The 25,493-nt window shown below is 41.5% G+C and overlaps 1 protein-coding gene across 16 annotated transcripts; it reads right to left on the bottom strand.

Moving 5' to 3' along the window:
- Window positions 1-626: 626 nt before the first annotated feature.
- On the bottom strand, window positions 627-25,032 carry LOC139575621 (paired box protein Pax-6). Of its 16 annotated transcripts, XM_071400783.1 has the most exons (15): window positions 24,882-25,030; window positions 18,692-18,849; window positions 15,813-15,867; window positions 15,475-15,528; window positions 14,459-14,482; window positions 11,683-11,813; window positions 11,268-11,309; window positions 10,947-11,177; window positions 10,245-10,410; window positions 5,998-6,156; window positions 5,767-5,849; window positions 5,483-5,633; window positions 4,977-5,089; window positions 4,467-4,602; window positions 627-2,733 (listed from the first exon to the last, which is right to left on the bottom strand). In XM_071400783.1, exons 4-15 carry the CDS (start codon window positions 15,485-15,487, stop codon window positions 2,648-2,650), a joined length of 1,335 nt encoding a protein of 444 aa, XP_071256884.1. In that variant the 5' UTR covers window positions 15,488-15,528; window positions 15,813-15,867; window positions 18,692-18,849; window positions 24,882-25,030; the 3' UTR covers window positions 627-2,647. The 16 variants fall into 16 exon arrangements, with proteins under 16 accessions (XP_071256884.1, XP_071256880.1, XP_071256875.1 ...); XM_071400779.1 differs by lacking the exon at window positions 15,813-15,867 and having other exon boundaries at window positions 10,962-11,177; window positions 24,882-25,032; XM_071400774.1 differs by lacking the exon at window positions 15,813-15,867 and having other exon boundaries at window positions 24,882-25,032.
- Between the last annotated feature and the right edge of the window lie 461 nt (window positions 25,033-25,493).

The following is a 25,493-nucleotide window of genomic DNA, read 5'->3' on the forward strand; positions in this document are numbered from 1 at the left end:
ACACAAGTTTAATTTTCTGCGACAAATAGAACACCTGCATGTCCTGTTAGTGTTAGAACAAACACAACCCAACAATAACTCAGAGGTGATACCTGACCTAGCTCTCTCCAGGTCCCCCTCCCCCTCCAGCTATTCACATCCCTCTCAACACACAGACACACACAACCCCCTGCTGTGGCAGCAAGTGAAGCAAAATAACTCATTCTGCCACACAATCTCTCCTCTGCCTCACTCTGAGTATTCCTATTTTTTCCTCCCTCTCTCCCTCTCTGTAACCCTCTTTTTTCCCCCTCCATTGTTGCAACTCTACCAAAACAAGGGGCAGTGGTGGTGAATTGAGTGACCTTTTCCATTGTTGCGTGTTGTTAAACTGTGTGTTCTGTGTGGAGCCGGTGAGGGCCGTGCATCACATAGGATCGGGCTTGGCTGTTTGGAAGACATATCAGGTTGGAACTGGCTCCACTTTGGTTTGTTTGTATGGAAATTCTCTATCAACTCATTTGTAGTTGAGTTGTACAACAAATACGCTTTGTACCATTCAAAATGGGCTGTGGTAATACGCTGTGTAGCTATTCTCACCTGGTGCATCGTATTTGATGTTGGCTAAAGAATTAATAACACGGAAAAAGCTTTCACTATATTTACTGTACAAAATAGTTTTTTTTATAGTTTTCACAAAATACATTTAGAAAGCTCCATTTTAAATCAAATTAAATTGAAATATTTAAGAGACAGTTTAGACGTTTCATCTCAGAAGCATTTCTCAGACGTAGACCCTGTATACGTGTCCACGTTCTATGTACACATATTTGAAAAACAACGCAGAACTCAAAAAAGCATGACAGACGACGCTAGAAAACGCCACCCATGGTCTTCAATTATAAATAAGACTGCTGGATTAGTCCGCAGTCACCCATGGTCTTCAATTATAAATAAGACTGCTGGATTAGTCCGCAGTCACCCATGGTCTTCAATTATAAATAAGACTGCTGGATTAGTCTACAGTCACCCATTGTCTTCAATTATAAATAAGACTGCTGGATTAGTCCGCAGTCAAACATACTCTGGGTCACTGTAATAGAACATCACATGTTTACAAAATGATGCAACACAAGACTAATATCTTCAACAACAAAAACATTGTGTAATAGATGAAATACAAAGGCTTTGGTCTGTTTTACAATCAACAATGATTAAATCTGATATGTACTTGTAAACAACTGCCAAACACTTATGTTTCAAACTTTGTCAAGCATGTTTAATCATAATTATAGGAATGAAATATTTCTAGTTGCACAAAATGATTTGACAATAGGACACTATAATACAACTATACCTAAGAGACTAATTGTACCTGACCTAAAGAAATGTATTTTTATGATGCATGAAAATGTGTAGAAAACATTTATAGAATATTCTTGGGGGGATAAAAATGTAAATGTACTTTTATTGTAGAAATCTTTAGATTTCTAGGGAAGACATACTTACAATTCGGCATGAACAAATTGGATTATATCGAAGACACAGTCTACCATTTAGCGATTCAACTGTTTTACTCAGCTCCTCTGCATTTATAGCTCTTCACTTGGACCGTTAATCAATCCTTCCACCACAGCAGAAGTCCATGAACAAGTCTTGAACCTAGAATCAATCCATCCACCACAGCAGAAGTCCATGAACAAGTCTTGAACCTAGAATCAATCCATCCACCACAGCAGAAGTCCATGAACAAGTCTTGAATGTCCCACTGTCTTTGCAAACTGTTAGTGGTGGTTGTCTGTACAATTCAGGCCAGTACAATTCATGTGATAATGTGGTTGTCTGTGACCACAGTTAAATCCCCAGGCCTATACAGTTCATGTGATAACGTGGTTGTCTGTGACCACAGTTAAATCCCCAGGCCTATACAGTTCATGTGATAACGTGGTTGTCTGTGACCACAGTTAAATCCCCAGGCCTATACAGTTCATGTGATATTGCAGGAGTCCGACCCAAAAGGCTGAGGTGGGTGGATTGACTGGAGGTCCTCCTCTGCTGACGTCCATTTTGAAGGAGTATGACCAATAAATAGGTTTAATAAACACACTGAGTCTGTTCCCCACAGCTCTCCTCTCGGGTGATATGCAACAGTTTCGTATGAGTCCACAGACCGTGCAAAGTCTGGTAGAAAGTCTCGATGTAAGCAGATCAAAAAATAGTCATGGCAGAAATCTCTTGGGTTCTCCTTTACCCCAAAAACAAACATGAGACCAACATGGTTTTCTAGCAGTCCATCTATCAGTACTTGATCTGGGTTTTTCATCATAACATACACACGGCCATATACAAACACAAGAGACAGACAGAAAAAAAGAAACAATTACTTGGAAAGTGAGAAGTTTTTGTTCCATGAAAATGTTAAACACCGGGCACTTTACAGAGGTCCACATTTTGTCTTCTTCCCCCTCTCTTCCCATCGTTGTTCTCCCCAGTCCTCATATGTGCCAAGAGCTACAGAACAACACACTGTCCCAGTGGAAACAACCACACCCTGTAGTCCTAGGGCACTCCCAGAGTCTCTCTCTCTCCTCCACTTCTCTCCGTGTGTCAGTGAGCTCCCAGCGGAGGGCGGTGGGTGAGCGGTTACAGGGTGAAGTAGCTCTTCTCTCTATTGTAGTCTTGACCAGTACTGAGACATGTCAGGCTCGCCGCCTGGGACTTGGACAGGGACAGACACTCCAGGAGAGATGAGTCCTGAGGAGAGAGGGAAGAGAGACACATATCAGTCCAAATGGCCCAGTGTCTCTGTACTGTACTGTGTTTGCTAAAGAGAGCTTGAGTTCAGTCCAAATGGCCCAGTGTCTCTGTACTGTACTGTGTTTGCTAAAGAGAGCTTGAGTTCAGTCCAAATGGCCCAGTGTCTCTGTACTGTACTGTGTTTGCTAAAGAGAGCTTGAGTTCAGTCCAAATGGCCCAGTGTCTCTGTACTGTACTGTGTTTGCTAAAGAGAGCTTGAGTTCAGTCCAAATGGCCCAGTGTCTCTGTACTGTACTGTGTTTGCTAAAGAGAGCTTGAGTTCAGTCCAAATGGCCCAGTGTCTCTGTACTGTACTGTGTTTGGTAAAGAGAGCTCGAGTTCAGTCCAAATGGCCCAGTGTCTATGTACTGTACTGTGTTTGGTAAAGAGAGCTCGAGTTCAGTCCAAATGGCACAGTGTCTATGTACTGTACTGTGTTTGGTAAAGAGAGCTCGAGTTCAGTCCAAATGGCACAGTGTCTATGTACTGTACTGTGTTTGGTAAAGAGAGCTTGAGTTCAACATTTCTTTAGCCTGAGAAATGACCATCATGTTGAGAGATGAACCATTACGCCAAATAGGACATTGAGAGGTAAGTCCCGTAGCACATAGCATCCGAGTTGATGAATGCTTTACTACAGAGCGCACAGCCATAGAGGATAGGTCATTAGAAAGCTTAAAGGTACAATGCAGTAATTTTTATCTCAATATCAAATCATTTTCTGTGTAACAATGAAGTACTTTACTGTGATTGTTTTCAATTACAATGTTCAAAAATAAACAAAAATAGCAATTTCTCAAGCAATCATTTATCTAGGACTGTCTGGGATTGAAAACTAGCTGTTATTGGCAAAGAGGTTTGGAACTGTCTTTCTTATTGGTCTATTAACTAATTGACCACCTGGTGATGTCACCAGGCCAAAACTCCATCCCACCAAAACAGGCTGAAATTTCAGGCCGTCTTTTCAAGCAGTTCTTACACGAAAAGGACATTGTCATAATTTTCCCAATTTCACAGTTTTATACCAACATAGTGTGGAAATATATATAAAACACAGTAAATCACATTTTTGACTGCACTGGGCCTTTAAGCACAGAGGACTAAGCCTTTGAGTATTCAGCGATAAGAAGTTTAGCACACAGAACAGTAGCTTTATGAATCACATTGTTTAACACTTCAGGATATCAGTAATAAGTTAGCTAGATTGATTGAGGCCTCGCAGAGAGTACAACAGAAATTAATCAAATGAATTAGCGATTTAGCTTAGAGGAAATGTGTCAATGGTCCATTAACCCCTCATGACTATGACCAGTATATATGGCCCTCCACAGCAACGTAATGGGTTGGAACTAAAACCTCCGTCTAGCGTGGTTCAAATGACATTATGACGTTGAGCTGGAATGGAATGGGGTGCGTTCATGCACTAAGATTAGAATGTCAGGCGAGAGAAAATGGTGTGTAACGTAGAGGTACAGTATGTGTCTGTAGTCTGATCAAAGAGAAAAAAGAAAATGGCGGATTATGGGGAAATGTAGAGCATGAATTAAGAAAGAGAATGTGTGTATGGCTATGCAGCCTCCCCTATTTAAAGGTTCGGTGGCAGATGGTTAGTTAGCTAAGAGACTAAACGTGATTTGTTCATTTTCGCTAATGGCCAAACGTGTTTCGGAAACAATGGACTTTCTGCCTACCTGTTGAGGTGGTACCAGAAGTGATCATTGATTGGCTGTTCATATGTGCCTGCATATGAGGGGGCGTATATGTGTCGTAGCTCCGCCCATTCACAGACGGACTGGTAGGCAGCATGCAGGAATAGGTCTGGCTGGGCTATAGATAGGGAGAGAATAACGTTTATATATTAGCTTAGCCAACTATATACCCTCTTCAGCTCAGCAGTCAGTCTTTACAGCAATGCCCAGCTAGGGATGCAGGCTGTTATATTCCTTTAGGCATTTAGAAATGTTTCTGACTACAGTTTGATTTCTCCTCAAGCTGTTTTTAGGATTAGAAGAGAACAGAATCATTATACCTACGAAGGTTGATTACAACTAGCTTGGCGATAATGGTATTTGGCTTTTGAAATACAATTGTAACTGTAGTATTTGCACATTTCAGACGAGAGCACAACCTAGACATTTGTTGACACAGTTAACGCAGACAGAACAGGGTCAGGGTTAGTTAGTACCTGGTTGTCGACTTACTTGCATAGGCAGGTTGTTGGCCATGGTGAAGCTGGGCATGGGAGGAAGGGCGCTGTACGTGTTGGTGAGGGCCGTGTCAGGTCTGCCCAACATAGACCCAGATGTGAAGGACACTGAGGAAGAAGGGGAGAAATGTTTGGTTCAAATGGGTTACGGTTCACACATTCAGTGATGGCAGATAGGGAGCATAGTGTGAGTAAAGCCACGCCCTCCTTGACAGGTAGCTCAGGGGGTTTTGTTTTTCACTGCTTACATGCATGATTAACCAATGAACCATTGAAAGTAGCCTATATCAGCAAAAATTATTTAATCAACTGTCATTTGAAGCATATGATGAGTTATTATTCAACTCAACTTTATATCAAAGAAAAATATCCCTTATACCTATGTTAGTCTATAATTAAGCTGTCTGACTTTGAAATGAGTGGTGGGCCTACTGAAATCTTCCTAATGTTGACCAGTGTCCCACTGTAGATGGATGGATGTTCTATGAGTGTGGCGCTTACCCGGTGTGGTGGGCTGAGGCATGGGCTGATAGACGCTGCTGCTGAAGCTGCTGCTGATGGGGATGTGACTGGAGGAGTTGCTGGCCTGACGACGCTGGTTCCGGAGCTTCTCCTCCCGCCTCCACTTCGCTCTTCTGTTTGAGAACCACACCTGCACAACAGGTCAATCATACATTAGTCGCGTATGTAGGCTCTTCATGGATTCTTGTGTGTCTTTTTCAGACCAAGCAGCAAAATGTTAATGGAATGCAGTGCAATGCATATTTCAAAATGTGTCCGCTCACCTGTATTCTTGCTTCAGGCAGATCTATTTTAGCTGCCAGTCTTTCCCTCGCGAAAACGTCAGGATAATGAGTCCTTTCAAATTCTGCAATACGATATGAAAACGTATCTTTAGTATAGGCTATGAACATATTGTTGTAATTGAATTATGTGTAAGCTACTGAGGTGAATGTTGCTATTCGTTCAATTAGACGTTACATTAAAATATGAATATCTTGTAAATTCAAGTTCACCTTTTTCCAGTGCTTCAATCTGCTCTTGTGTGAACGACGTGCGGTTCCTCTGGAGTTTTCTCTTTAGCTGGAGTCGCATCTGCGTCTCGTCAGAATCCTCCCCATTCGAACTGATGGAGTTTGTGTTCTCTCCAGCACCGTCCTGTGGCTGGCAGCCATCTGTAAATAAATCAATAAACAAATAGGAATTGGCCTGCCTACTACATCTCCAAAAGCATGCGTTAATATATTGTTTATTTAATTTTATAGTTATAGCAAAAAATAACATGTCGTCCTCGCAATAGCCCATAGGGAATTCATGTATACGGTTCTGTAATATTTATATATGTTCCCGTTAAAAGCAACCTATTAGAAGAATAAGGAAAAGCTGTCATTGTAGGCCTAGTTGGCATAACACCGACTGAGGACGGACATTGAATGATGACGGATGAATGATCTAGCTAACATATTGATCTCTGCTTGTTTTCAGACACATCAATAGCCATACAAGACCGAGTAGTTATTTGTCAAATATTGTGGGAAAAAGACCATTGCTCAGCAATGCTGCGTGAACTTAGATCCTTTATCACCTCTCAACAATGGCACATGTGCTCAAAGGGTTAAGAGAAATGTGACTAGATGTGGCGAACTCCTTTCAGGCCCAAACTCTCTCCCCCTTTTAGGAGCGTTGCGATGCCTCAATGGCCGTCCACATATGGGCTTTCGTATAGCCATTGAGGTGACCACCAACACTTGAATAGAAGGAGGTGCTTTTCACAATGAAACAATGCCGTTCGGGGTAAGGGAAACCATTAAACTCTGTGCACACAGCGAGAGGTGGCTACAGCGAACTCTTCGTGGGCAGAATATCACCAGAGGAAAATGGAGCAGCTCAATCGGACGAGCCGACAAAAAGGATTCTCTCTGTGCTTTGGTGAACTATTGTGTGCACGAGGATCCCGGTCAACAGAGCTTTGAGTTCAGTGTGTTAACCCTTATCCACTAGCATCATTAATCACGTCCCCCGGCCAGCTAAACGCCAGTCAAAATGTCTATCTTAAATTGGAAACAAATGAGTGAGGAGAGAGCATGCAACCCCCTGTACAAGCTGAATAGGGCCTATCTATTCACGGCTCCTGGTTGTCCGTGGTAGGCCTATATGGGCTTCTGTTCTGGGACCAGGCATATTGACTAATGCCTGTCTTGGTTTTGCACATCATTATCCCTTCGAGAAGTTAATATGAAATGAAGAAATGAAGGGCTGCTTTTGGAGAATGTCGGGTTTTATGTGTGTAACGCTATTTGACCAGTCGTTTCGTGAGGTGCACCTGCATACAGATAATGTTCTGAGTTTACCAATTTAGCTTTGGGTAGTCTCGGACATGACAGTACTTACATTGGAGTCACGACAGGCTACTCTTCTCTAACATATCCATAGGCCTATTTAAACAAATGTATAGGATCGAATGTTTTCCACTAGTTTGGGTCCCAGTCTTTGTAGCTATCATTCCACTCTTTCCACTCCAGTCATGCTAAACATCTTTGGCATACGACACGGAGCACAAGGAGTGGAATGTTACCAAAACAGACTGGGACCCAGGCTAGTTGCCCCCTGGGAGATTACATAAAACATTTGTTGTAATATTATTTGCATAACAACAGTTTAAATACGCACAAAATTACCATGACATTGCATGTTATGTAAGCAAATTCACCATAAGGCACCTGTCATATTTTAGGTTTAGGCCGATAACAATGTGGTAGCCTAGACTAAATAGCCCATGAATTAGACATACTACCACAGACATCTAGCAAGTGCTAAATTATAGCACATAATGATAATTGCCTGGATTTGTTTTCGGTTGACATGAATGTGTTAATAGGATTATGACTATTAAAATGTATCTTTTTAAAATGTCTTAATCGTTTTGAAATAAATTAACTTTTTTCTTAATGTAGCCTGTGTCCGTCCACTCAGCGCTTTGTTTTTCTTCTCGAAGGATAATCCACAAAAAGGAGTGAATGTGCGGCCCATGATCCCTCCGCCAGACCCACTGACGCTAGGTTTGGGATTTGTTTTCTTTTAAAAAAGCGCTGGGAAATAAACTCATTCTTTGGTATCACTGTGTCTCGGGCAGTGGGGCGGAAAAAGAGCCGAAAGAGATAGCGGCACCTTTCAGTCAACAGAGACTGGATCAAAAACACTTAAGAAACCGATTAAACTGAAAGAGAAAGTGAGTGGTCTAAATTCTACAGACGGGATTTAGTACCATATCAGAACGAAATGAGAGAAAGAGAAGAAATAATGAATTGCCACAGAGTTTTATTCAGATAGACTCTCTAGATAGAGTTGTCACCTTTCAAGCCCTGTCAGACTCCTTGTAACCATTATTTTAGCCACTGTTGCGTAGCTGTTGTTTGACAGGGACCATATTTGTTCTCCTCAGAGACCCTTGCCGTATGGCTTAGACCTTATGGATCTCCTGAAATTAACTCCTGGAAACAATTCCCAATTCAATTGGAGGTAAATGCCCATGTCACTTCATTTTCAATCGAAGAAACTGAAAAGCAATATTGCATTAAGGGCCTAAAAAGATTGCATTCAAAGCCTTATAAAAATGTATTATTATTATTAGGCCTATTGTCAGTATTGTTATTATTAGGCCTATTGTTATTATTAATAATAATATTGTTAATAATATTGCTATTATTAATAGCTTACTATTATTAGTATCAATAACGACATTAAATCAAACAGAGTGTAAACATAGTGAATAACTATGTCTAGTTCTGGCAGTAAGCCAATAGTTTATTGTACATTATAAAAAATAAAAAATAAAATAAACATGAAAAAAGATAGGTTAGGACCACATAAGACTAAATCAAAAGGCCTTTATGTTCAAAGCAAATTAAATTCTGTGCAGAAACATATCTTGATGCTTATCGAATTATAACACTGTTTCTCTTACCCAGCCCAGCCCAGGTGCAATGACTTTATTTTCTTTCAGGCTCTGTATTTCACAAGGGTCTATTAGAGCACACAAAAAGAACTAGAACATAAGCATGTATTTTTGTAACGTTCATGTTTTCCTGGCTAATCGCTCCGCCTGTCATCCCGTGTCCAGTGGTCTCCTGTGGAACATTTCTCCATCAGTCTCCCTCAACTAGACTCACCTCACCATAACGAGAGACGAAGCTCTCTCTAATGAGCAATTACACATAGCGGGCCCGTTCCCATAACCAATCCTTGCGTGTGAAGGAAAACATTCCTTTGTACTGATATGCCGCACACGGATCCTCAGGCTTTTTTTCCCTGCCAGGAGAGGAGGGAAATGCGGGTTGTTGGATGGACACCTCCGCTGAAAGGCCAGGCCTCTGTCACGCACATCCCCATCGGAGACAGTGTGGGCATTGAGACTGCTGATTAATTGGCCGTTCACTAATCGACTACTCTATGATTAATTGGGAATTTTGTCCACCAAAGGCATCAAAGCATGTTGACAATACCTGCTTGATATGCTGACCAATCATAAACGACATCCAATCATCCTAAATGATTGATGTGTTATAAGCAAATGCCCAAAACTCACTGAAAACTATGGCTTGGGCTCCCAAGTGGCGCAGCGGTCTAAGGTACTGCATCTCAGTGCTAGAGGCGTCACTACAGACACCCTGGTTCGAATCGAGGATGTATCACAACCGGCCGTGATTGGGAGTCCCATAGGGAGGCGCACAATTGTCCCAGCGTCGTCCGGGTTTGGCCGGTGTAGGCTGTCACTGTAAATAAGAATTTGTTCTTCACTGACTTGCCTAGTTAAATAAATGTTAAATACAAATAATAATAATAATTTAAGATGTTTATTGCGTAACATATTTGTAATGGTGACTTAGCTTAAGGTTTACCTACAAAGTTACACTACTCACTAATCAGTTACGTCATACTCGTCTAGCCAGAACCCATGCGTAAAGTGATCGTTAAGTCATGTATGAAAGAAGCGAAGATATACTGTGGACCAGGGTATAGGCCTAACATTTGCAATATAGCATTACATCCCTGATGACCCTTAGGTCATTAAAACAATTTGGTTTATAAAAACCCTAATACTCCTTCTTCCAAAAGTCAAACGGAATGCATTGACAAATAATGGATTAGTCTTTAGACCTACATTCGGATAATGGTGAGATAATTATATGATTTCACGAATAGCGCAAATGTAATTATATCTATAGGCTTCTTCATTGTCAAATTATTAGTGACTGAGGTTCACCTTGGTTGGGCTGCCCTGGCACTGAAGTTCCGGGGTACCAGCCGGGCCGTGTCCCCCAAGTTCCTGTCTGACCGTTGAGCATTCTCAGCTTGTCATACATGCCATCTGCGCCCATCTGTTGCTTCTCGCTAGCCAGGTTGCGGAGGACTCTGTTTATCGACGACACCTGAAAGACAAACAAAACGGAACGGTTTGATTAGCGCCAGCCATGATTGAAAAATGCGCGCCACCGCCGGTATAGTGTGTAGGCATGCGAGCACTGTGAGCGTGCAAACATTAATGTCTATGGTGCACACATATACACATGCACGCACGCGCGCGCACACATACGTCACATCCTGACAAGTGAGCTGGAAGTAAAGATGTAAACAGAGCATTTCCAAATAATATTTGAGAAAATACATTTGAATAACTAGCCAAACATTGAAAATATGCCTGTTATAAACATCAACAATTGTCAATTGTATTTTACATATAGGCCCTATGTGGTGCAAAATTAGCTAATAACGAATCAAATATAAATAATGAAATGTATGAATGTCTCTACAAGTTAACTAACCATTTGTTGGAAATCCGTAATGCATGTCTTTCACATATAACGCAGTCATGATCTCGTGACTAAATGGTTGGCTGATAATCATGCATGCTTTCCGTCTCTGAGAAATCATTTCAGGTGGTAAAAAAATCATGCTCATAACTTACACTCACTGCACTTACACTGGGTATATTGTCGTTGGTGCAGACCCCCTCCGACAACAGTCTGTCGCGGATCTCCCAGGCGAAAATAGACGGGCACTCCCGCTTGTACTGCGCTATCTTCCCCACCACCTCTGGAGTGGCTACCCTCGGCTTGCTGCCTCCGATCGCTCTCGGTCTTATGGAGCCAGTCTCATAGTATCTGCCAAGGATCTTACTCACGCACCCGTTGGACACCTGGATAGAAAACAATAGACACAATTCACATACATTATTTAAGACTAGTTGCGAAATTTTGAAGATTACGTCAAACAATGATAAGCTTACGTTTTCATTTTCCAGCACTTGGACTTTTGAGTCATCATGGGTCTATAAACAAAAAAATATGCCTTAAATGGTATAGGATAACAGTGTGCACTTTCTAAAATGCAACTATTCTTAGGGGGGAAAGTGGTGGCCTACTTACGATATGTTACCCTTAATGTTATTTGAATAGGATATAGATTATAATGAGAAGCAATTAGGCTTTGTCTGGCCTTCTTACAGCCAACAATTGTCGAAAAACGTTTTTAAATAAATAAAAAGGCTACAGTAAGGAAAACTAAAAGTTCCACCATGCATCATCTTCTTATATTTAAAATCCCATTGTTTAGTTTTATTTTGTTGTAGCTTAAAAAAAAAAAAAAAGTAAACACTGAAAGCTAGGGTTTCCTGCACCAGACCGAAAGAATGCCCTGGTCACCTGCAGAATCCTGGAGATGTCGCACGGCCGCGCGCCACTATGAGCAAGTTCGACGATTTTCTGCCTGGTGGTGTCCGGTAGCGGTCTACCATTAACAAACACACCGCCCAGCTGGTTCACACCGCTGTGACCTGAACAGAGACAAAGGGGAGCCCAATTATAGGCTACGGTTGCAATGTAACAACAAGGTTATGATCACAACAATATGTTCTATAACAAAATAGCAGTGAGTCAGGTAATGCTTTTCCTTTCAGATGGCTAGCTTTCAGAGCAAAGGTGAAACATAAACGTTGAAGGGAGGAATTAACAAAACGCTACATTTAGAATGAAGGAAATGCAGATAGTCTAATAGTACAATTATCCCCAAAATGAATATCTAATAGTTATTTATTGTTCCATTGTTATCAGCACTCTAGACAATGGTCACTGTAATGCAATAGCCTTGAATCAACACATGCACGGCAAGTGTCAACAGCATCCAATGATCTGGACCAAAACATCCCCATCCAACTGAGATGAAATCAGCTATTCAAAGGTGAAATCAGCAATTTAAAGGTGAAATCGGCTATTCAAAGGTGAAATCAGCTATTTAAAGGTGAAATCGGCTATCCAAAGGTGAATTCAGTCATACGCGAGTTGTCCAACATTATTTCGCCAAGTGAGCAAGCCAACCCCAAATTCAGCGTCTTTAAATCCCCAAACATAGAAATTAAATCCCCCAATCCTCCTCACCGCTATTCCAGTGTGCTATTACGCACAAGCACACCAATGTACCCTCAACACAAACACGCCAATGTACCTTCAACACAAGCACACCAAAACACCACCCAATTAGGTAGCCTCAAATATAACAAACCTCAATAAATGTTATCCAAATATAAGTATTTTTAAAACACTTAATTAAGAGGTAGGTTGTAGTCGATAAGGAGGTTGATTAAAGCATGGAAAGAGTCAGCAAACCTGAAGCCAAATGGGACGGATGCCTCCCCGGAGTGTCTTACTGTGCTCCAGATCTCCGCTGCCTTCTCTTGCGCTGCCGCCTGCTACATTGACTCCGGGAGCAGAGGCTCCTTAGCAATAAATAAGCTCCAAATATAGAAGAGGGGGGAAATGTGATGAGGCTGGCTGACATTTGTCTTTAAAATAAAGCTAGCTGCACGTCAAGTTTGAGCTTAATTTCTGGAAATAGGCGGAAGTCGCCTCGGATCATGCATGGGAAGGCTAATTGAAAAGATCAGTTGGAGCACTTGTGGCAGGCATGTCACTTTATGACACAGCTCTGCTTTTGAAAAACGCATCGTCACGACAAATAGTAGCACGATAAAACGACCCTTTCTGTCTGGATTTGGATATCACTCAGACAAAATTGGACGCTACTCGTTTACCCTTCGAGGGAAGCTTCGTTTTAAGGTGACCAGGGGCGACGCGCGGGCACAACAACGAGGGCGCGCTTGGATTCTCAACATATTAAATCTGACATCTCGGTTTTTTTCTCTTGTTTGTATTTGGCAACAAATCCTCCCAGCCACTACAATCCTGTTGTGTGCAATCAGTGGGCGATCTGCTTGGGAATACGTTGTATGTGCGCTATAAATGGGAACAATACGCATTACGCACGTTTTGTGCCAATTAAAAGCCATGTTTTGAGTGAAAATAAATCTGTTTAACATAATTAAACACTGCTCTTAGGCCACTATGTGCAATGATCCTTATCCAACGTGGACTTGATTAATAGCAAATCCACTATCATCCCTCTGGCTCTTTGGTAATTCCAGGATTAAGTGGAATTAATAGACGTCTTACTCTCAAATGAACCTGTCCGCGCTAAGCAGCGGTTCGCTGTGGGTTTACATGGTTGCACCGTCACCTCAACACATTTATAACCATCATATACATCCACAGGATCGATAAAGCCGTCAGATAAGGATATCACATACAATTTCAACTCTCCAAAGGTTAAGTCTTAATCATGTGCCCAATTCCCCACGGCGAGCAGCGTCGATCTCGCCCGCTGGCGCTGATTATGCGCCTTGTATTCTATTACTAGTCGACTAATAGGAAAACATATGGTGTCAATTTGGACGCTCCCCTCCATATACACCCAGGAGTTGTTAGCACAAAAGCCACCGAGGCCGCGGCGACCTTTAAACAACACATAGAACCGGGCCCAATGATATCTCCTCGGCCATTCGCACCAGAAATCACAAGCCAAGCCAGGGGAGCATCCCATTAACATCAATTTGGGGCAAAGCAGGAGCAGAGGGGGCTGTACATAGCTTTAACGACGCCTCGTTTAAAACATCATCTCAATAAAGGAGAACTGGCAAGCAAACATCATCTGTGAGTAAGCCATTTGTCAGCGCATAGAACACTGGGTAATGCCAAGGTGGCCTATATGACGCATATTGGGCTTCCCATATTGTTCAAAAATAATATCCAATAGACTATGTATTTAGACGTTTAAAAAACTATGATACAAATTAAATAGTCTTCAATGAAATATTCCTGTATCAATTGTCCTACTTAATCTGACCTACATTCAAGCCTTTTGTTCTGCATGTTGTCATTTTCCCTTATAGTGAACAATATCATATTCCCTACTTGCATTGCAAATATAACCTAGGCCTACAACAAGGTAACAATATGCCCTACACGTGATCTAGCTATAGGTACATTGAATTCAGACAGATTAAAATGTGACTACATAGGCAGGTGTTACAGCACATGCACGTCATCAAGGTGAGGAGAATAGCAGAGAGGAAATCATTCCACACACCTTCATCACAGATGTCATAGACCTCTAGTCCAGCAGCAAGACAAGAGAGAAAATAACGTTACTTTTCATCCTTTATGGTTTAGTTCATTTCCCCAGTCAGCAACTCATATGGACCATTATGATAAACAATCCAGACAAGTAATAACACACTACAGACTAGGAAGCAATAGAGGCCAACACACAGTCACCTTTCCTTTATGGCGCCCATGCAAGACAATATCATGTTTTATCATGTTGTTGTTTTTTTGCAGTGAGTTTAGGCCAATATGTACAGTTCTACTCTGTTGTTATGGTAATGTGGGAATCTACATTCTAACTCCGGCACTGTTCATGAGGAGACTAGTCTACATTAGACATGATCAATATTCGTCCTTCTTTGCCTTCCCATTCTCCGCCCCAGCTAATAGTGTACGCAGCCTGGCAGTCAGCTCTAAAGCTAATGCAGACGGCTGTGCAATTATTTAATACCAACTCAAGCGGAAAGAAAATTCTCCCCCTTCAACCCAACCCCCTCTACTCTCTCTCTCTCTCTCTCTCTCTCTCTCTCTCTCTCTCTCTCTCTCTCTCTCTCTCTCTCTCTCTCTCTCTCTCTCTCTCTCTCTCTCTCTCTCTCTCTCTCTCTCTCTCTCTCTCTCTCTCTCTCTCTCTCTCTCTCTCTCTCTCTCTCTCTGTGTGCACATAGCAGAAAACTAAAACAATCTGTGGAGATTAATGGAGGATATATAATTAGACTATAACTGTCAATGTTCAATAACTCTGCGGTCTGGAAGGGGCCATATAACATGCATTACATATAAACACAAGGATACGGCTAAATTAACAACATCAAGAGCGACACAGAATTTTAAATATTGAAGCTAAAAACAAATCATAAACTGTGGGGGAAAAAAGTCAAAATAAAGCTTATATGCTAAGGAGTATGTTAAGGGTAAGTTATGTTAAGGGGACCATAAAGACAGAAGGGTAGTTGCGGTTAGTATCAAAGTTTAAAAACAACAATATGCAAATCCACTTACTGTTCTGCATCATCGAGGCTACGCCAGACTCCCACGTGGCTTGGCTGTGGTATTCTATGCGTCATAAGGAAATAACAATGATAACAATGTTAGTATCAGCATAATTACAATGTAATGGCTATTCAAAGTTAAGAATTACAATTCACAAATGTTCTCTCTTTTTTTTTATATATTTCTTTTTTTCTCTCTTTTAGTTACTTCGAATTCCAAGGCGATTAGGGCGGATACTTTGGTGCAATACAATCATAATGTTGCTCTGTAATTATAAATTCCACATAGCCATAATCCATGTGAATTGGCACATCCCCATTGTATATATATTTTAGCATTAAACTTGCCTGGAAACAGAGTTGACTGTCGGCTTAAAACAATTTAGCCAATCTTAATGTCTCCCTAGGACAAAGCAAAACAGTATATTAGTACAGCCCTAGCGAAGACTGTGTGTTACATTTTACAAGTAAAGACTACTAAAAATTATTATTGAATTAGAATTGTAATTAATAAATAGGTTACTGTCGATTTGGCGTGTTATTCATATGAGAGCATTTATATTTCTGTATTTTTGTATTTATTTTGTGCAGCCTGAAGTTCGAAGAAACGGGCACTTTAATGGGCCTAATTGAAGATGGTAAAATAAATAAATTAGGCCTAATTGAAGAAGGTAAAATAAATAAATTAGGCCTAATTGAAGAAGGTAAAATAAATAAATGATGTCGAGTTGCGATGGTTGCTATTCGTTGGCAAAAGCATCGCTATTCGTTGGCACGTGCGTGGTTTATTGATCACCTGTTTCTGATTCCTTGACATGTTTTTTTTGTTCTACTTGATGGCTTATAAAAAGGCCTAAACATAAAGCAACGGCCACAGAGGCTGTTTCTAGTTCTACACAAATCTAGACCCTCTCGCCCAATGTGTACAGTGACACACGCTGTCTACCTCGCCTCAATGCTCTGCAAAAGTACAAACCAGGAGGGGGTAGAGGCCGCATACAAAGCCTGCCGGAGTCCCAACAATGCACCCCTTTCTACCACCATACCCAAACCCGGGGCCGCACAACTCGGCCTCCACAACTAGCAACACATCTTCCCACTAAACGTACCAACAACTCCAGAATACAAAGAACCGAAGGCATCCCCCCTCCGGGACCATACACACAACACCTTCTCACTGGCACAGCGGATGACCGTGACCTCGGGTCCCCGTAGCCCAATGTGGGATTTGTTTGTTACGTTTTGGGAAATGGAAAAGTAATTTCTTGTTCTAAATATCTGGAGGTAATGGTGTAGCTGGTGACGGTTGTTAGGCGGTTGTAAAAAGATACAACAGCTCAGTGGGGAGCTCAATCAGAAAAGACAAACGCAATAAAGAACCTATTCAAGTGGACTGTTAAAAAGGGGCCGGTGAAGGAATAGTCTGAAGTTTAATTTTGTCTCCTTACGCAAAAACAACCCTGTTGTGGGCATGTGTGTACTGCACCCGAACCTAGGATTTGGAAACATGAATTGGCTTGAGAAGTGAGACTTACAAATACCTACTTTCTGGAGAAAGTAGCCTATTGCAAAAACAACGTGTTTCCAAAGCCATTTTGTAATTTATCAGAACACTGTTAACAGTAACAATTGTTGTGTTGCAAACGGAGGAATACTTTTTGTTGAGGAAATTTACGCGATATGTTTTCACGTCAGTCCTGTTCTTAGAAGTAGGCTGTCTGAAAAGACCAAAAGTCTTGAAAACAATGCATTTTATTTTTACAATGCAAATGCACTCAACTCACTCATTTAGATTCCTCCACATTCATTCCAATATTTTAACTACGTAAAAGTACAAACCCACCAATGCAAAATAAATCTCTCAACAATACACACAACAGCCCCGGAAGTGGCGAATGGTAAAATAATCCTCAATTCCTCTCTGCCTTAAAAACAATATTTCTGTTAAATATTTGGAGAACTGCGATTCAGCAGTATAGACATCATCTGCCTAGTTAATCATTTACTTAGTGTCGAAAACTCTGCGGTTGTTGCTGAGGTTAACAACGGTCTAATCTGAATTTATTTTCCTTTAGTAGTACCTAATCCGTAACAACAATCAACAACAATCGTCTTAATTAAACATGCTTATTCAGGCAGCTGGATCCTGAGTTCACAACATTCACATGCAGAAAAACATTACGATCTCAAACAATGGCTCGGTAGGAAGTTGTGAGCACTATGCATTTACATGCACTAAGCATCTTAGTGTTATCTTTAATGTAATACTGGGTTATTAGCCCGTTTTTGTAAGGGGTAGTATGCCTATGTTAATTTAACGACACAAATGAAACCATAACATTTATGATTAGGCTATTAGTGAAATATAGGCCTAACTTTCAGCTACTTTTGTTTGACAGTTTTATTTATTTAGAATCAGTGAACGTGACGCTATCTTCAAAATGTTTGAGTTGTGCAGATATACTTTATATGTTGATAAAAACATAAATATGACAATATTATAATAGGCTATGTATTTAGCCATTTAGTATGAATGCTTTGATTTATTGTATTCTAATTCTAAAACGTTTTGAAGTATTTTAGTAACTTGCAGGCACGCTTAAATACCTGTAGTGATAATTGTAACTATTTCTGCACAATACTTCACTTGCTTAGAAGAAAAGTAACATTTGAGGTATATTTTCTTTGGTACGCAAACAAGAGAAATAAATAGGCCCACCGTGTACTTGGAGCATTTCAGAGAAGGCGCTTGGGTGACTCCGCTGTCTATGAATCAAACTGACACCATTCCTCAACGGGTCATTGCTCCCCATTCTCCACGATGATCACTGTCTCGGCCTAACGTGACTTTTTACTCTTTGCTGTCATAAATAAGCATTAAGCTATCCGTAAACACCAACACAACCGATCATTAAAGAGCACATCAGATAAACAGGAAAGCCAGCCCGAATGCCGCTTCAAATCGCACTCTACAACTTCAGAGTAGGAGTAGAATATAAGCAGCCTAGTAGGGGCTACACTTACTACACAAACTCCAACCTATAGCCTAGCGATACTAGTCTGCAGCCTGGGAGATGCATATGGCGCAATAATAATAATATATTCGTTTTCAATTATTGATTGTTCTGCATTAAATCTAACCTATTTTAAGTTATGTATGTTTGCAGGGTTGCAGACTGGGTTGAAATGCACAGACAATCTTTTACTGGGAAGATATCCACTCTCACCTTTTTGAGGCATCCTGCGCCGCTGTCAAAAGTCCTTGTCAAATAGTTCTCCGTGCCACAGAAAGAGAACAAATGCAGGGCCGTCTATTGTGGTGGTTTTTCAGTAAGAGGAAACAATAGTTTTCCAGTGATCTTCAGCGGAGACGGAAGGGATATCCCTGCGAAGGAGACAGAGATTGACAGTGAACTCAGATGTCAGGACCGCGGAGTGAGCGAGAATGTGCGCTCGTGTGAGTGAGCGAGATAGCGAATGAGAGAGTGGGGCAGAGAAGGAGAGAGGGAGAAGGGGAGGGAGGGAAAGAATTGGAGAAGAAGAGGGGGTTGGAGGCTAAGAGAGAACACACCTATGCTGATTGGTGATGGTACAAGTGTATTACTGTATGTGTTTCTGGTCTGCTGTGCTCTGTGCGTTGCCTCGACCTCTGTCATCATCGGCCCCCAAGGAAACACTTCCCCCTCCACCAAAGCGGGAAATGGGGCCGAGCGAGAGAGAAGAGAGACCCGTCTCCCCAACCCACTAATCAGCAGACACATGCAAATACCCCTCTTTCTCTCTCTCACACACTCTCTCTCCCTCTCTCTCGCTCTCTTTCCCTCGCTATCTGAATATTGCCTGCCCTACTATGCAAAGAAACTGGATTGCCTCGGAGATCCCCATTGGATAGAAAGCAAAGGCCTGGTGAGTCTCTGCTGAGGCCGGGTTGGTTCCGTGGTGGTGGGAATCTCAAGCATGTTTTACAGCTAAACCTGAGTGCACGACGCGGGGGAAACGGAGGATGTGGACGCATTTTAAAGCAGTCAGCTCCATGAATGGAACATTCTGTCCACGGAGCTGATTTCAAATCGTTCTTACCTTGTCGAGCGTAGGCTGTGCCTATTTCCGTGGGAAATTTGCCTACAGATAAATGTTTTCTTCTGTTTTAGGCGTATTGCTATCGTGTAGCCTCTATTATTTTCCGTACAAATTTTTCCAATGCAATCTTGGAACAAACTTCATATTTACTTTGGGTCTGCATGAAAACAAATCGTTTCTGAGTTTCTGTCAACAGCTCTGCATGGCTGTTTGCAACGGTTGTGAAGTGTCTCCCTGGAGTGCATAGTGAGTTGGCCCTTGGTGAGCAGGGCCACTACTAATGACAAATGAGCTGAGGAGGGCTCCCCATTGACAGCTGTGGCTTTTAAAGGGGAAACTGTTTACTTTGTGTATTAAGTACACTTGTAAATTACCACTAATGTCGCCTACTCGCTGAAAACAAACGCAAACTTTCCCCACGTGCCTTTGTTGACTGTTTGGTATCACCTTCTAACTGCTCAGCCTGTCATGGTCATTGTAAACACACCGACACACACACGGTTCCCCGCCATGCGTAAAGGGCCCCTGCTTTTAGGCAAGCTCTGCTGCTTGTTATGGACGCATTTGCAAGGCAAGGTGACGTCACTCCTATGACCTGACGACAAATAACACGCGTAAATAAAGTGAAGCAAATGACTGGTCAGCAATGACCACACGCTCCCTAACTGCACCGGTTTAATTATCGGCCATTACGACACACCTCAGCGCATTCGAAAGCAACCCCTCCGAGCCCGTATTGAAGCTTACACTCGTAGCTTGCGAAGCACCAGTCTCAGTGCTGGGAGTCCCCGTCGCTTATTCCAAAGGACCAGGGCCGGTGGAGGAGGGGATGCGAGCTGTTTGGATGTGTGGAGCCAACCCATAGCAAAATTGGGGTACAAAAAAGGGGGAGATGGAGAGACGGAGGAGGAGAGGGGGATGGGATGGGTCTCTTTTTTGGAGAGTGCAGAGCATGAAATGAAGTAATGGAGGGAGGCCTACACTTGACTTCCTTTGACGTGAAAAAGTCAGAGCTCATCAATAAACTACCTCGGAGGTGAAAGAGGGCTCCCTGACAACCATCACATTCCTAACTACGGGTTCAATGAGGAGACAAACGACGCTGCCTGAAGGGAGGGGGGGGGGGGGGGGGGGCTGAATGGGGCCCTCAGTGGGCGCGCGAGATAATGAGCCGCGAGGACCAGCACAAACTGTCACCCAGAGTCCTGCGGTGAGGAACAAGAACAACACTTCGGCCAGAACTTTCTCCCCAAACAAGCTGTAAACTAACCCACCATTTTGTCCCATTTCTCCTCCACTGTGTTTAGTCACTGAAGCTGGTGGCCTATTCGACTAGATTTTTTTTTTTTTTTCTGTGTTTGACTTTGTTTTGGGGTCGTGTGTTTGTGTTTGTGTGTTTGTACATGAAGATTAGTCCTGATGGTCTAATGAGTATCTTGTTCAGGGAAACTTTATTCTGATAATAGAGGAATTGGCAGCTTATGACAAACCTAAAAGTGCGTGTGCAGCTAGTAAGGTGAGCAGAACAGTTATATACTACAGCCACATGCATGACATGTCAGCACACATGTTTACATACATCGTTGTTGCAAGAAATGACATTGTGGAAACTGCAGAATGCAAAAACAATCTACTATATTGGTCAGATTCTCCAGATTCGCCAAACTTTGCACCTGATACTTTTAGAATAGAGTGAATATGTTGTACTTACAGCAGGTGCACACTTTGTGCCAGTGCAAACACTTAGAACCCAAATGCATGACAACATTGTTAACCCTATTTAATTGCAATATTTGTTTTGATTTAATGAATGCACCAAAATCCCGCACACACAATCGTGATTCGTGTTGTTGAAAGTGTAACCTAATGTTTGTTTTTCAGCGAATCATAAAAAATAAAAAATAAACTATCAAATGTTTTAACCGACTATGAATTATGTTGGTATATGCATTTAAATACGATTAAGCTAATCTAACTTTCAAAAGTGAATAACATCAAATTTATGCTAATTTATAGGCAAAATATAGGCCTCTACGAAGGACACTGCTAGTAGTGACATTTATATGTAACCACACCACATTGTAATTCTAATTTAATAGCCATCCCCTTGTAAGCAGTCTGCAGCTGACGAAAATTCACTACTAACCCGCTTCAGTGAAAGACAGAGTCCCTGATGAGTGTGTCGAGTTGTTTTCTCTGCAGACAATAGCCTATACGTCCAATAGATTATTGATTTATTTGTGAAAGTAAATCCGCTCCGAGTGCTATATGCGTTGTCTCCATTCTTCTACTCACGAAACGTTTCGTTTTTCTTGACTCACTTGAAGTTCCAGATCAAATAGAGCAATAAATAATCATTCCTTTTGAACGATCATGTGCTCGTTGAAGTGCAAATATATATATTTCTCTGTTTAAGGGGAAGCTTCTTCGGGGTAAGTGTGAAAATGTAGTAAAACGAGTAACTGTATACAGACTAGCAATTAGCCCAATTCGGATTAGCAGCAATGCCTAAGGACCTGAAAAGAAATCCTAATCTGCTCGCTATTTTCCCCTGAGGCAAAGTGGTCTTTGAGGCCCCTCTAAAAACTTTGGAGAAAAAAAATCATAGGAGGGAGGAGGGGTGAACACGGCTGACGTCATGCGAGAGAGAGAGAGAGAGAGAGAGAGAGAGAGAGAGAGAGAGAGAGAGAGCGAGAGAAGGAGGTCTATTAGAAAACATCAACAAAGCGGAGAGGGGCGCGCTGGCCTCCATTGATTTATCGAGATTTGAGGGACATGGGGACCGTTGAGCCATTGGGACCGGCAGAGAGAGCTTTATCATCTCAATACTTCTCTAATTGTAGAGCAGGCAGGCGGACGAGTCTTCCATGAGAGGGAGGGAGCTGTCATCATTCAGCGAGTCCACATTCTCTGTGATTTTGCAGGACACTGACCCTTCCCTCTGTAGGCCTATTACAGTACAAAGTCTGAGCCAAGCAGACAAAATTGCATGAGCGTAGAATAAATGGAAAATTAATGCATTTGCCAATTGTTTCATATTTTTTCGAAAGTTAATAACTATCCTTTGTGGTTAAAATACATTTGATTAGAAAAATATACTAATAGGGATATTCATTAATATATGAATTATTTTCTAGTTACTGCCCAATGACATTAAAATATAGCCTACATTGGCATTAACATTTGCACTGAATTACTCCAATATTATTGGAGATAACATTATTTAGATTAGGCTATATATTGTTATAACATATTTAGCCTATCTATAATAATGTGGTGTTGTTACAATAATAATAATTATTATTTGTGTTAAGATTATTTAACATCATTGTATGTTTTATTTCACAGAAAATTCGACAAAACGAAATGTCTTCAAAGACACTCCACCAAATGAGATTTTAAAACGCATTATAAAAGAGCTTTTGCAAGTTAACAAACGAATTTGGCCTACACACCATTCGGTTTTAAACCAACAACCATTTTACTAACTCCAGGCTACTTCGGGTTTCTGCATGGCTCAAAGATATTCAGAAATGTACTTTTTGTGACATATTGTGCGGTGGAGCTCGTGCCGTCGGGAATGCAGCTGTCTTTTACTGTCAGGGCATCACTCTACCTCTTCCCACGTCACACTAACCAGCTGAATTCTGCAAACAAATACAATACATTTTAGGATCAACCTAAAGTTTGTTGTTGAATAATGGTTTGCTTTCATCCCAAAACAATTATCTTCTAAGCTGAGGGAACTGAAATGGACATTACAGGCTCTGGGCTGCAAGGGAAATAATGTCAACACGACATACAGTAAGCCTATATATGTGTGCGTAAAAAGCATTTTATAGGCATTTCGCTGGACCCGCGATAACGTCTGCGTATGGGACCAATAAACTTTGATATAAAATAGATTTTGCTCTATTAATATAATATGACAATTTCTTAAAGCGACTTGGGAATTATTGTTTTAGTGAAAATACCCACCGTAGGCCTAAAGATGCTCAAAATGTACCCTTTCTCTGCGTAAAGTTAGTTATAGACTTCAACTCATCACTTCAACTTGTTTAACAAACGTTCACTGAGTGAGGCATTTAAGTGAAAAGTCCTACAAGGTGAATTCGTAATCTCAGTTGTCTAATTTAGCTCCTTGATTGACGTGTGGCAGGGAATGTGGCGTGAGGACGCTAGAAGGCTGGAGTGTGGATGGACGGTGAAGCCCTCTCCTGGCAGAAGACGGTCTGCTCGGAGGTGATGGTGTCACAGCGCTTCTCGGTGGCCTGGCAGCTGGAGAAACGCGGTCACCAATAACAACTAACACGACAAGTTGACCTTGGTGCGCAGGGCTCGGTACTCCACTTATTAACGACAAGCTCGAACGAAATGGACCGTTGATCACACTGTAATTGCATGTTATAAAATGCACAGGAGGAGGCCTTTAAATAACTTGGGTTGAAGACGAGAACATGTCTGATATTTTGAAAATCCTATTTCAGTTAACGATCTAAAGCTTAGGCTACCACATTTTCAATCAACGGTGAACAATTTTAAAGCTACATTATCGTTTTATTTGCCTTAATTATTCTATAAAAGTTCAATTAAAATTGGGTAACTTTCAAATAACTTACTTGAGCTAAAAGTAAGCATATAACGTAGACTATAACGTAGACTCGTGATAACGTAGACTCATGATAATCATATAACGTAGTCTCATGATAATCAGGCTAAAATGTGTGTAGGTTTGGTAGGCTATTTGGTTATTCAAGAAATATGCACAATTACCATTTGGATGGTTTATATCACTCATACTAAACTGTTGGAATTACAAAGCGTCAAGCGCAGTGTAAATAATAGAACATGTCAATATCGATGTTCAGCTCCGTGCGCGTTAAAGCTTATAGCAAGACTTGTGTAAGCGCGTCTTACTTTCTACCTCAGTGAAGATCGCTAATTACACGCTACCCGAGTCATCAACTCCTGCGCTACCATACTAGCAAAAGCGCAGTCGCATGACCCATCAAAAGACCACGCACAACAATGTTTACACTACCTCCAGTTAAACTATCTAGACTTAAACTCAGCCTTCTGTACAGCCACACGGATCCATCAAACACCTTCATAAACATCAGATTCATTCTAAAGTTTGTAAACTTGGCGGCAACAAAAAAGCAGACCACTGATGTTACCATCCCGGGTGCGTACAGTATAGATAGAATACACAGCCAACGAAATGCTTTTAGATATTTTGACAATCCGAAGCGAAGAAAGAACTCCGATGTGCCAAGCACTCAAAACATGGAGTACGGTGATAAGTAATCCGATTGAAATGTGAGATGTATAAATCACCTGATGTAGGTTGTAGAGGGCGCAGACCTCTGACCGATATCCTGCTGATACCAGCACTCGCTCCTTCACCCTCCAAATTGTCACTGGAACAAATCAAGATAAAGTTATGGGTCCAGATAACATTCGGATCCGCCGCGGAGTTGAAATGTCAATGAGAGTGAAAAAAGAGTCGCCTCGCTTACCACCAACTTTCTCTTGGCATCAGCCTCAACTTGGCAGTGATTGGCTAGAGCGACGTTCCGACGTCACCTTCCGAGGCATGGAATGGGGGAAGTTCTATATGGAGCACATGCACCCGCCACAATTCCATCAACCCACCATCTTTATTGTCTTTAACTTTGACTGAAAGAAAGGGTCGATTTTCTTTATTTTAAATCTCTTTGCAACTTGATTAGATGTTATATTGGATGGACACGGAACATCAGGCTATGTAAAAAGTTTCAGAAAATTATTTGATAGGTTAAAACGGGAACATATGTGCAACATAGAAGTAGGCTAATTAAGAATGTGGACTTTTATATTTACTAGTGCACCATTTACTAATGGACACATTAAGTAATTTATGGGCAAATGGAATCCCATAGGCCTGTATAGCCTATGGCGTCGCAGCTT

The sequence above is a fragment of the Salvelinus alpinus genome, chromosome 5, assembly GCF_045679555.1.
Source record: "Salvelinus alpinus chromosome 5, SLU_Salpinus.1, whole genome shotgun sequence".
Lineage (NCBI taxonomy): Eukaryota > Metazoa > Chordata > Actinopteri > Salmoniformes > Salmonidae > Salvelinus > Salvelinus alpinus.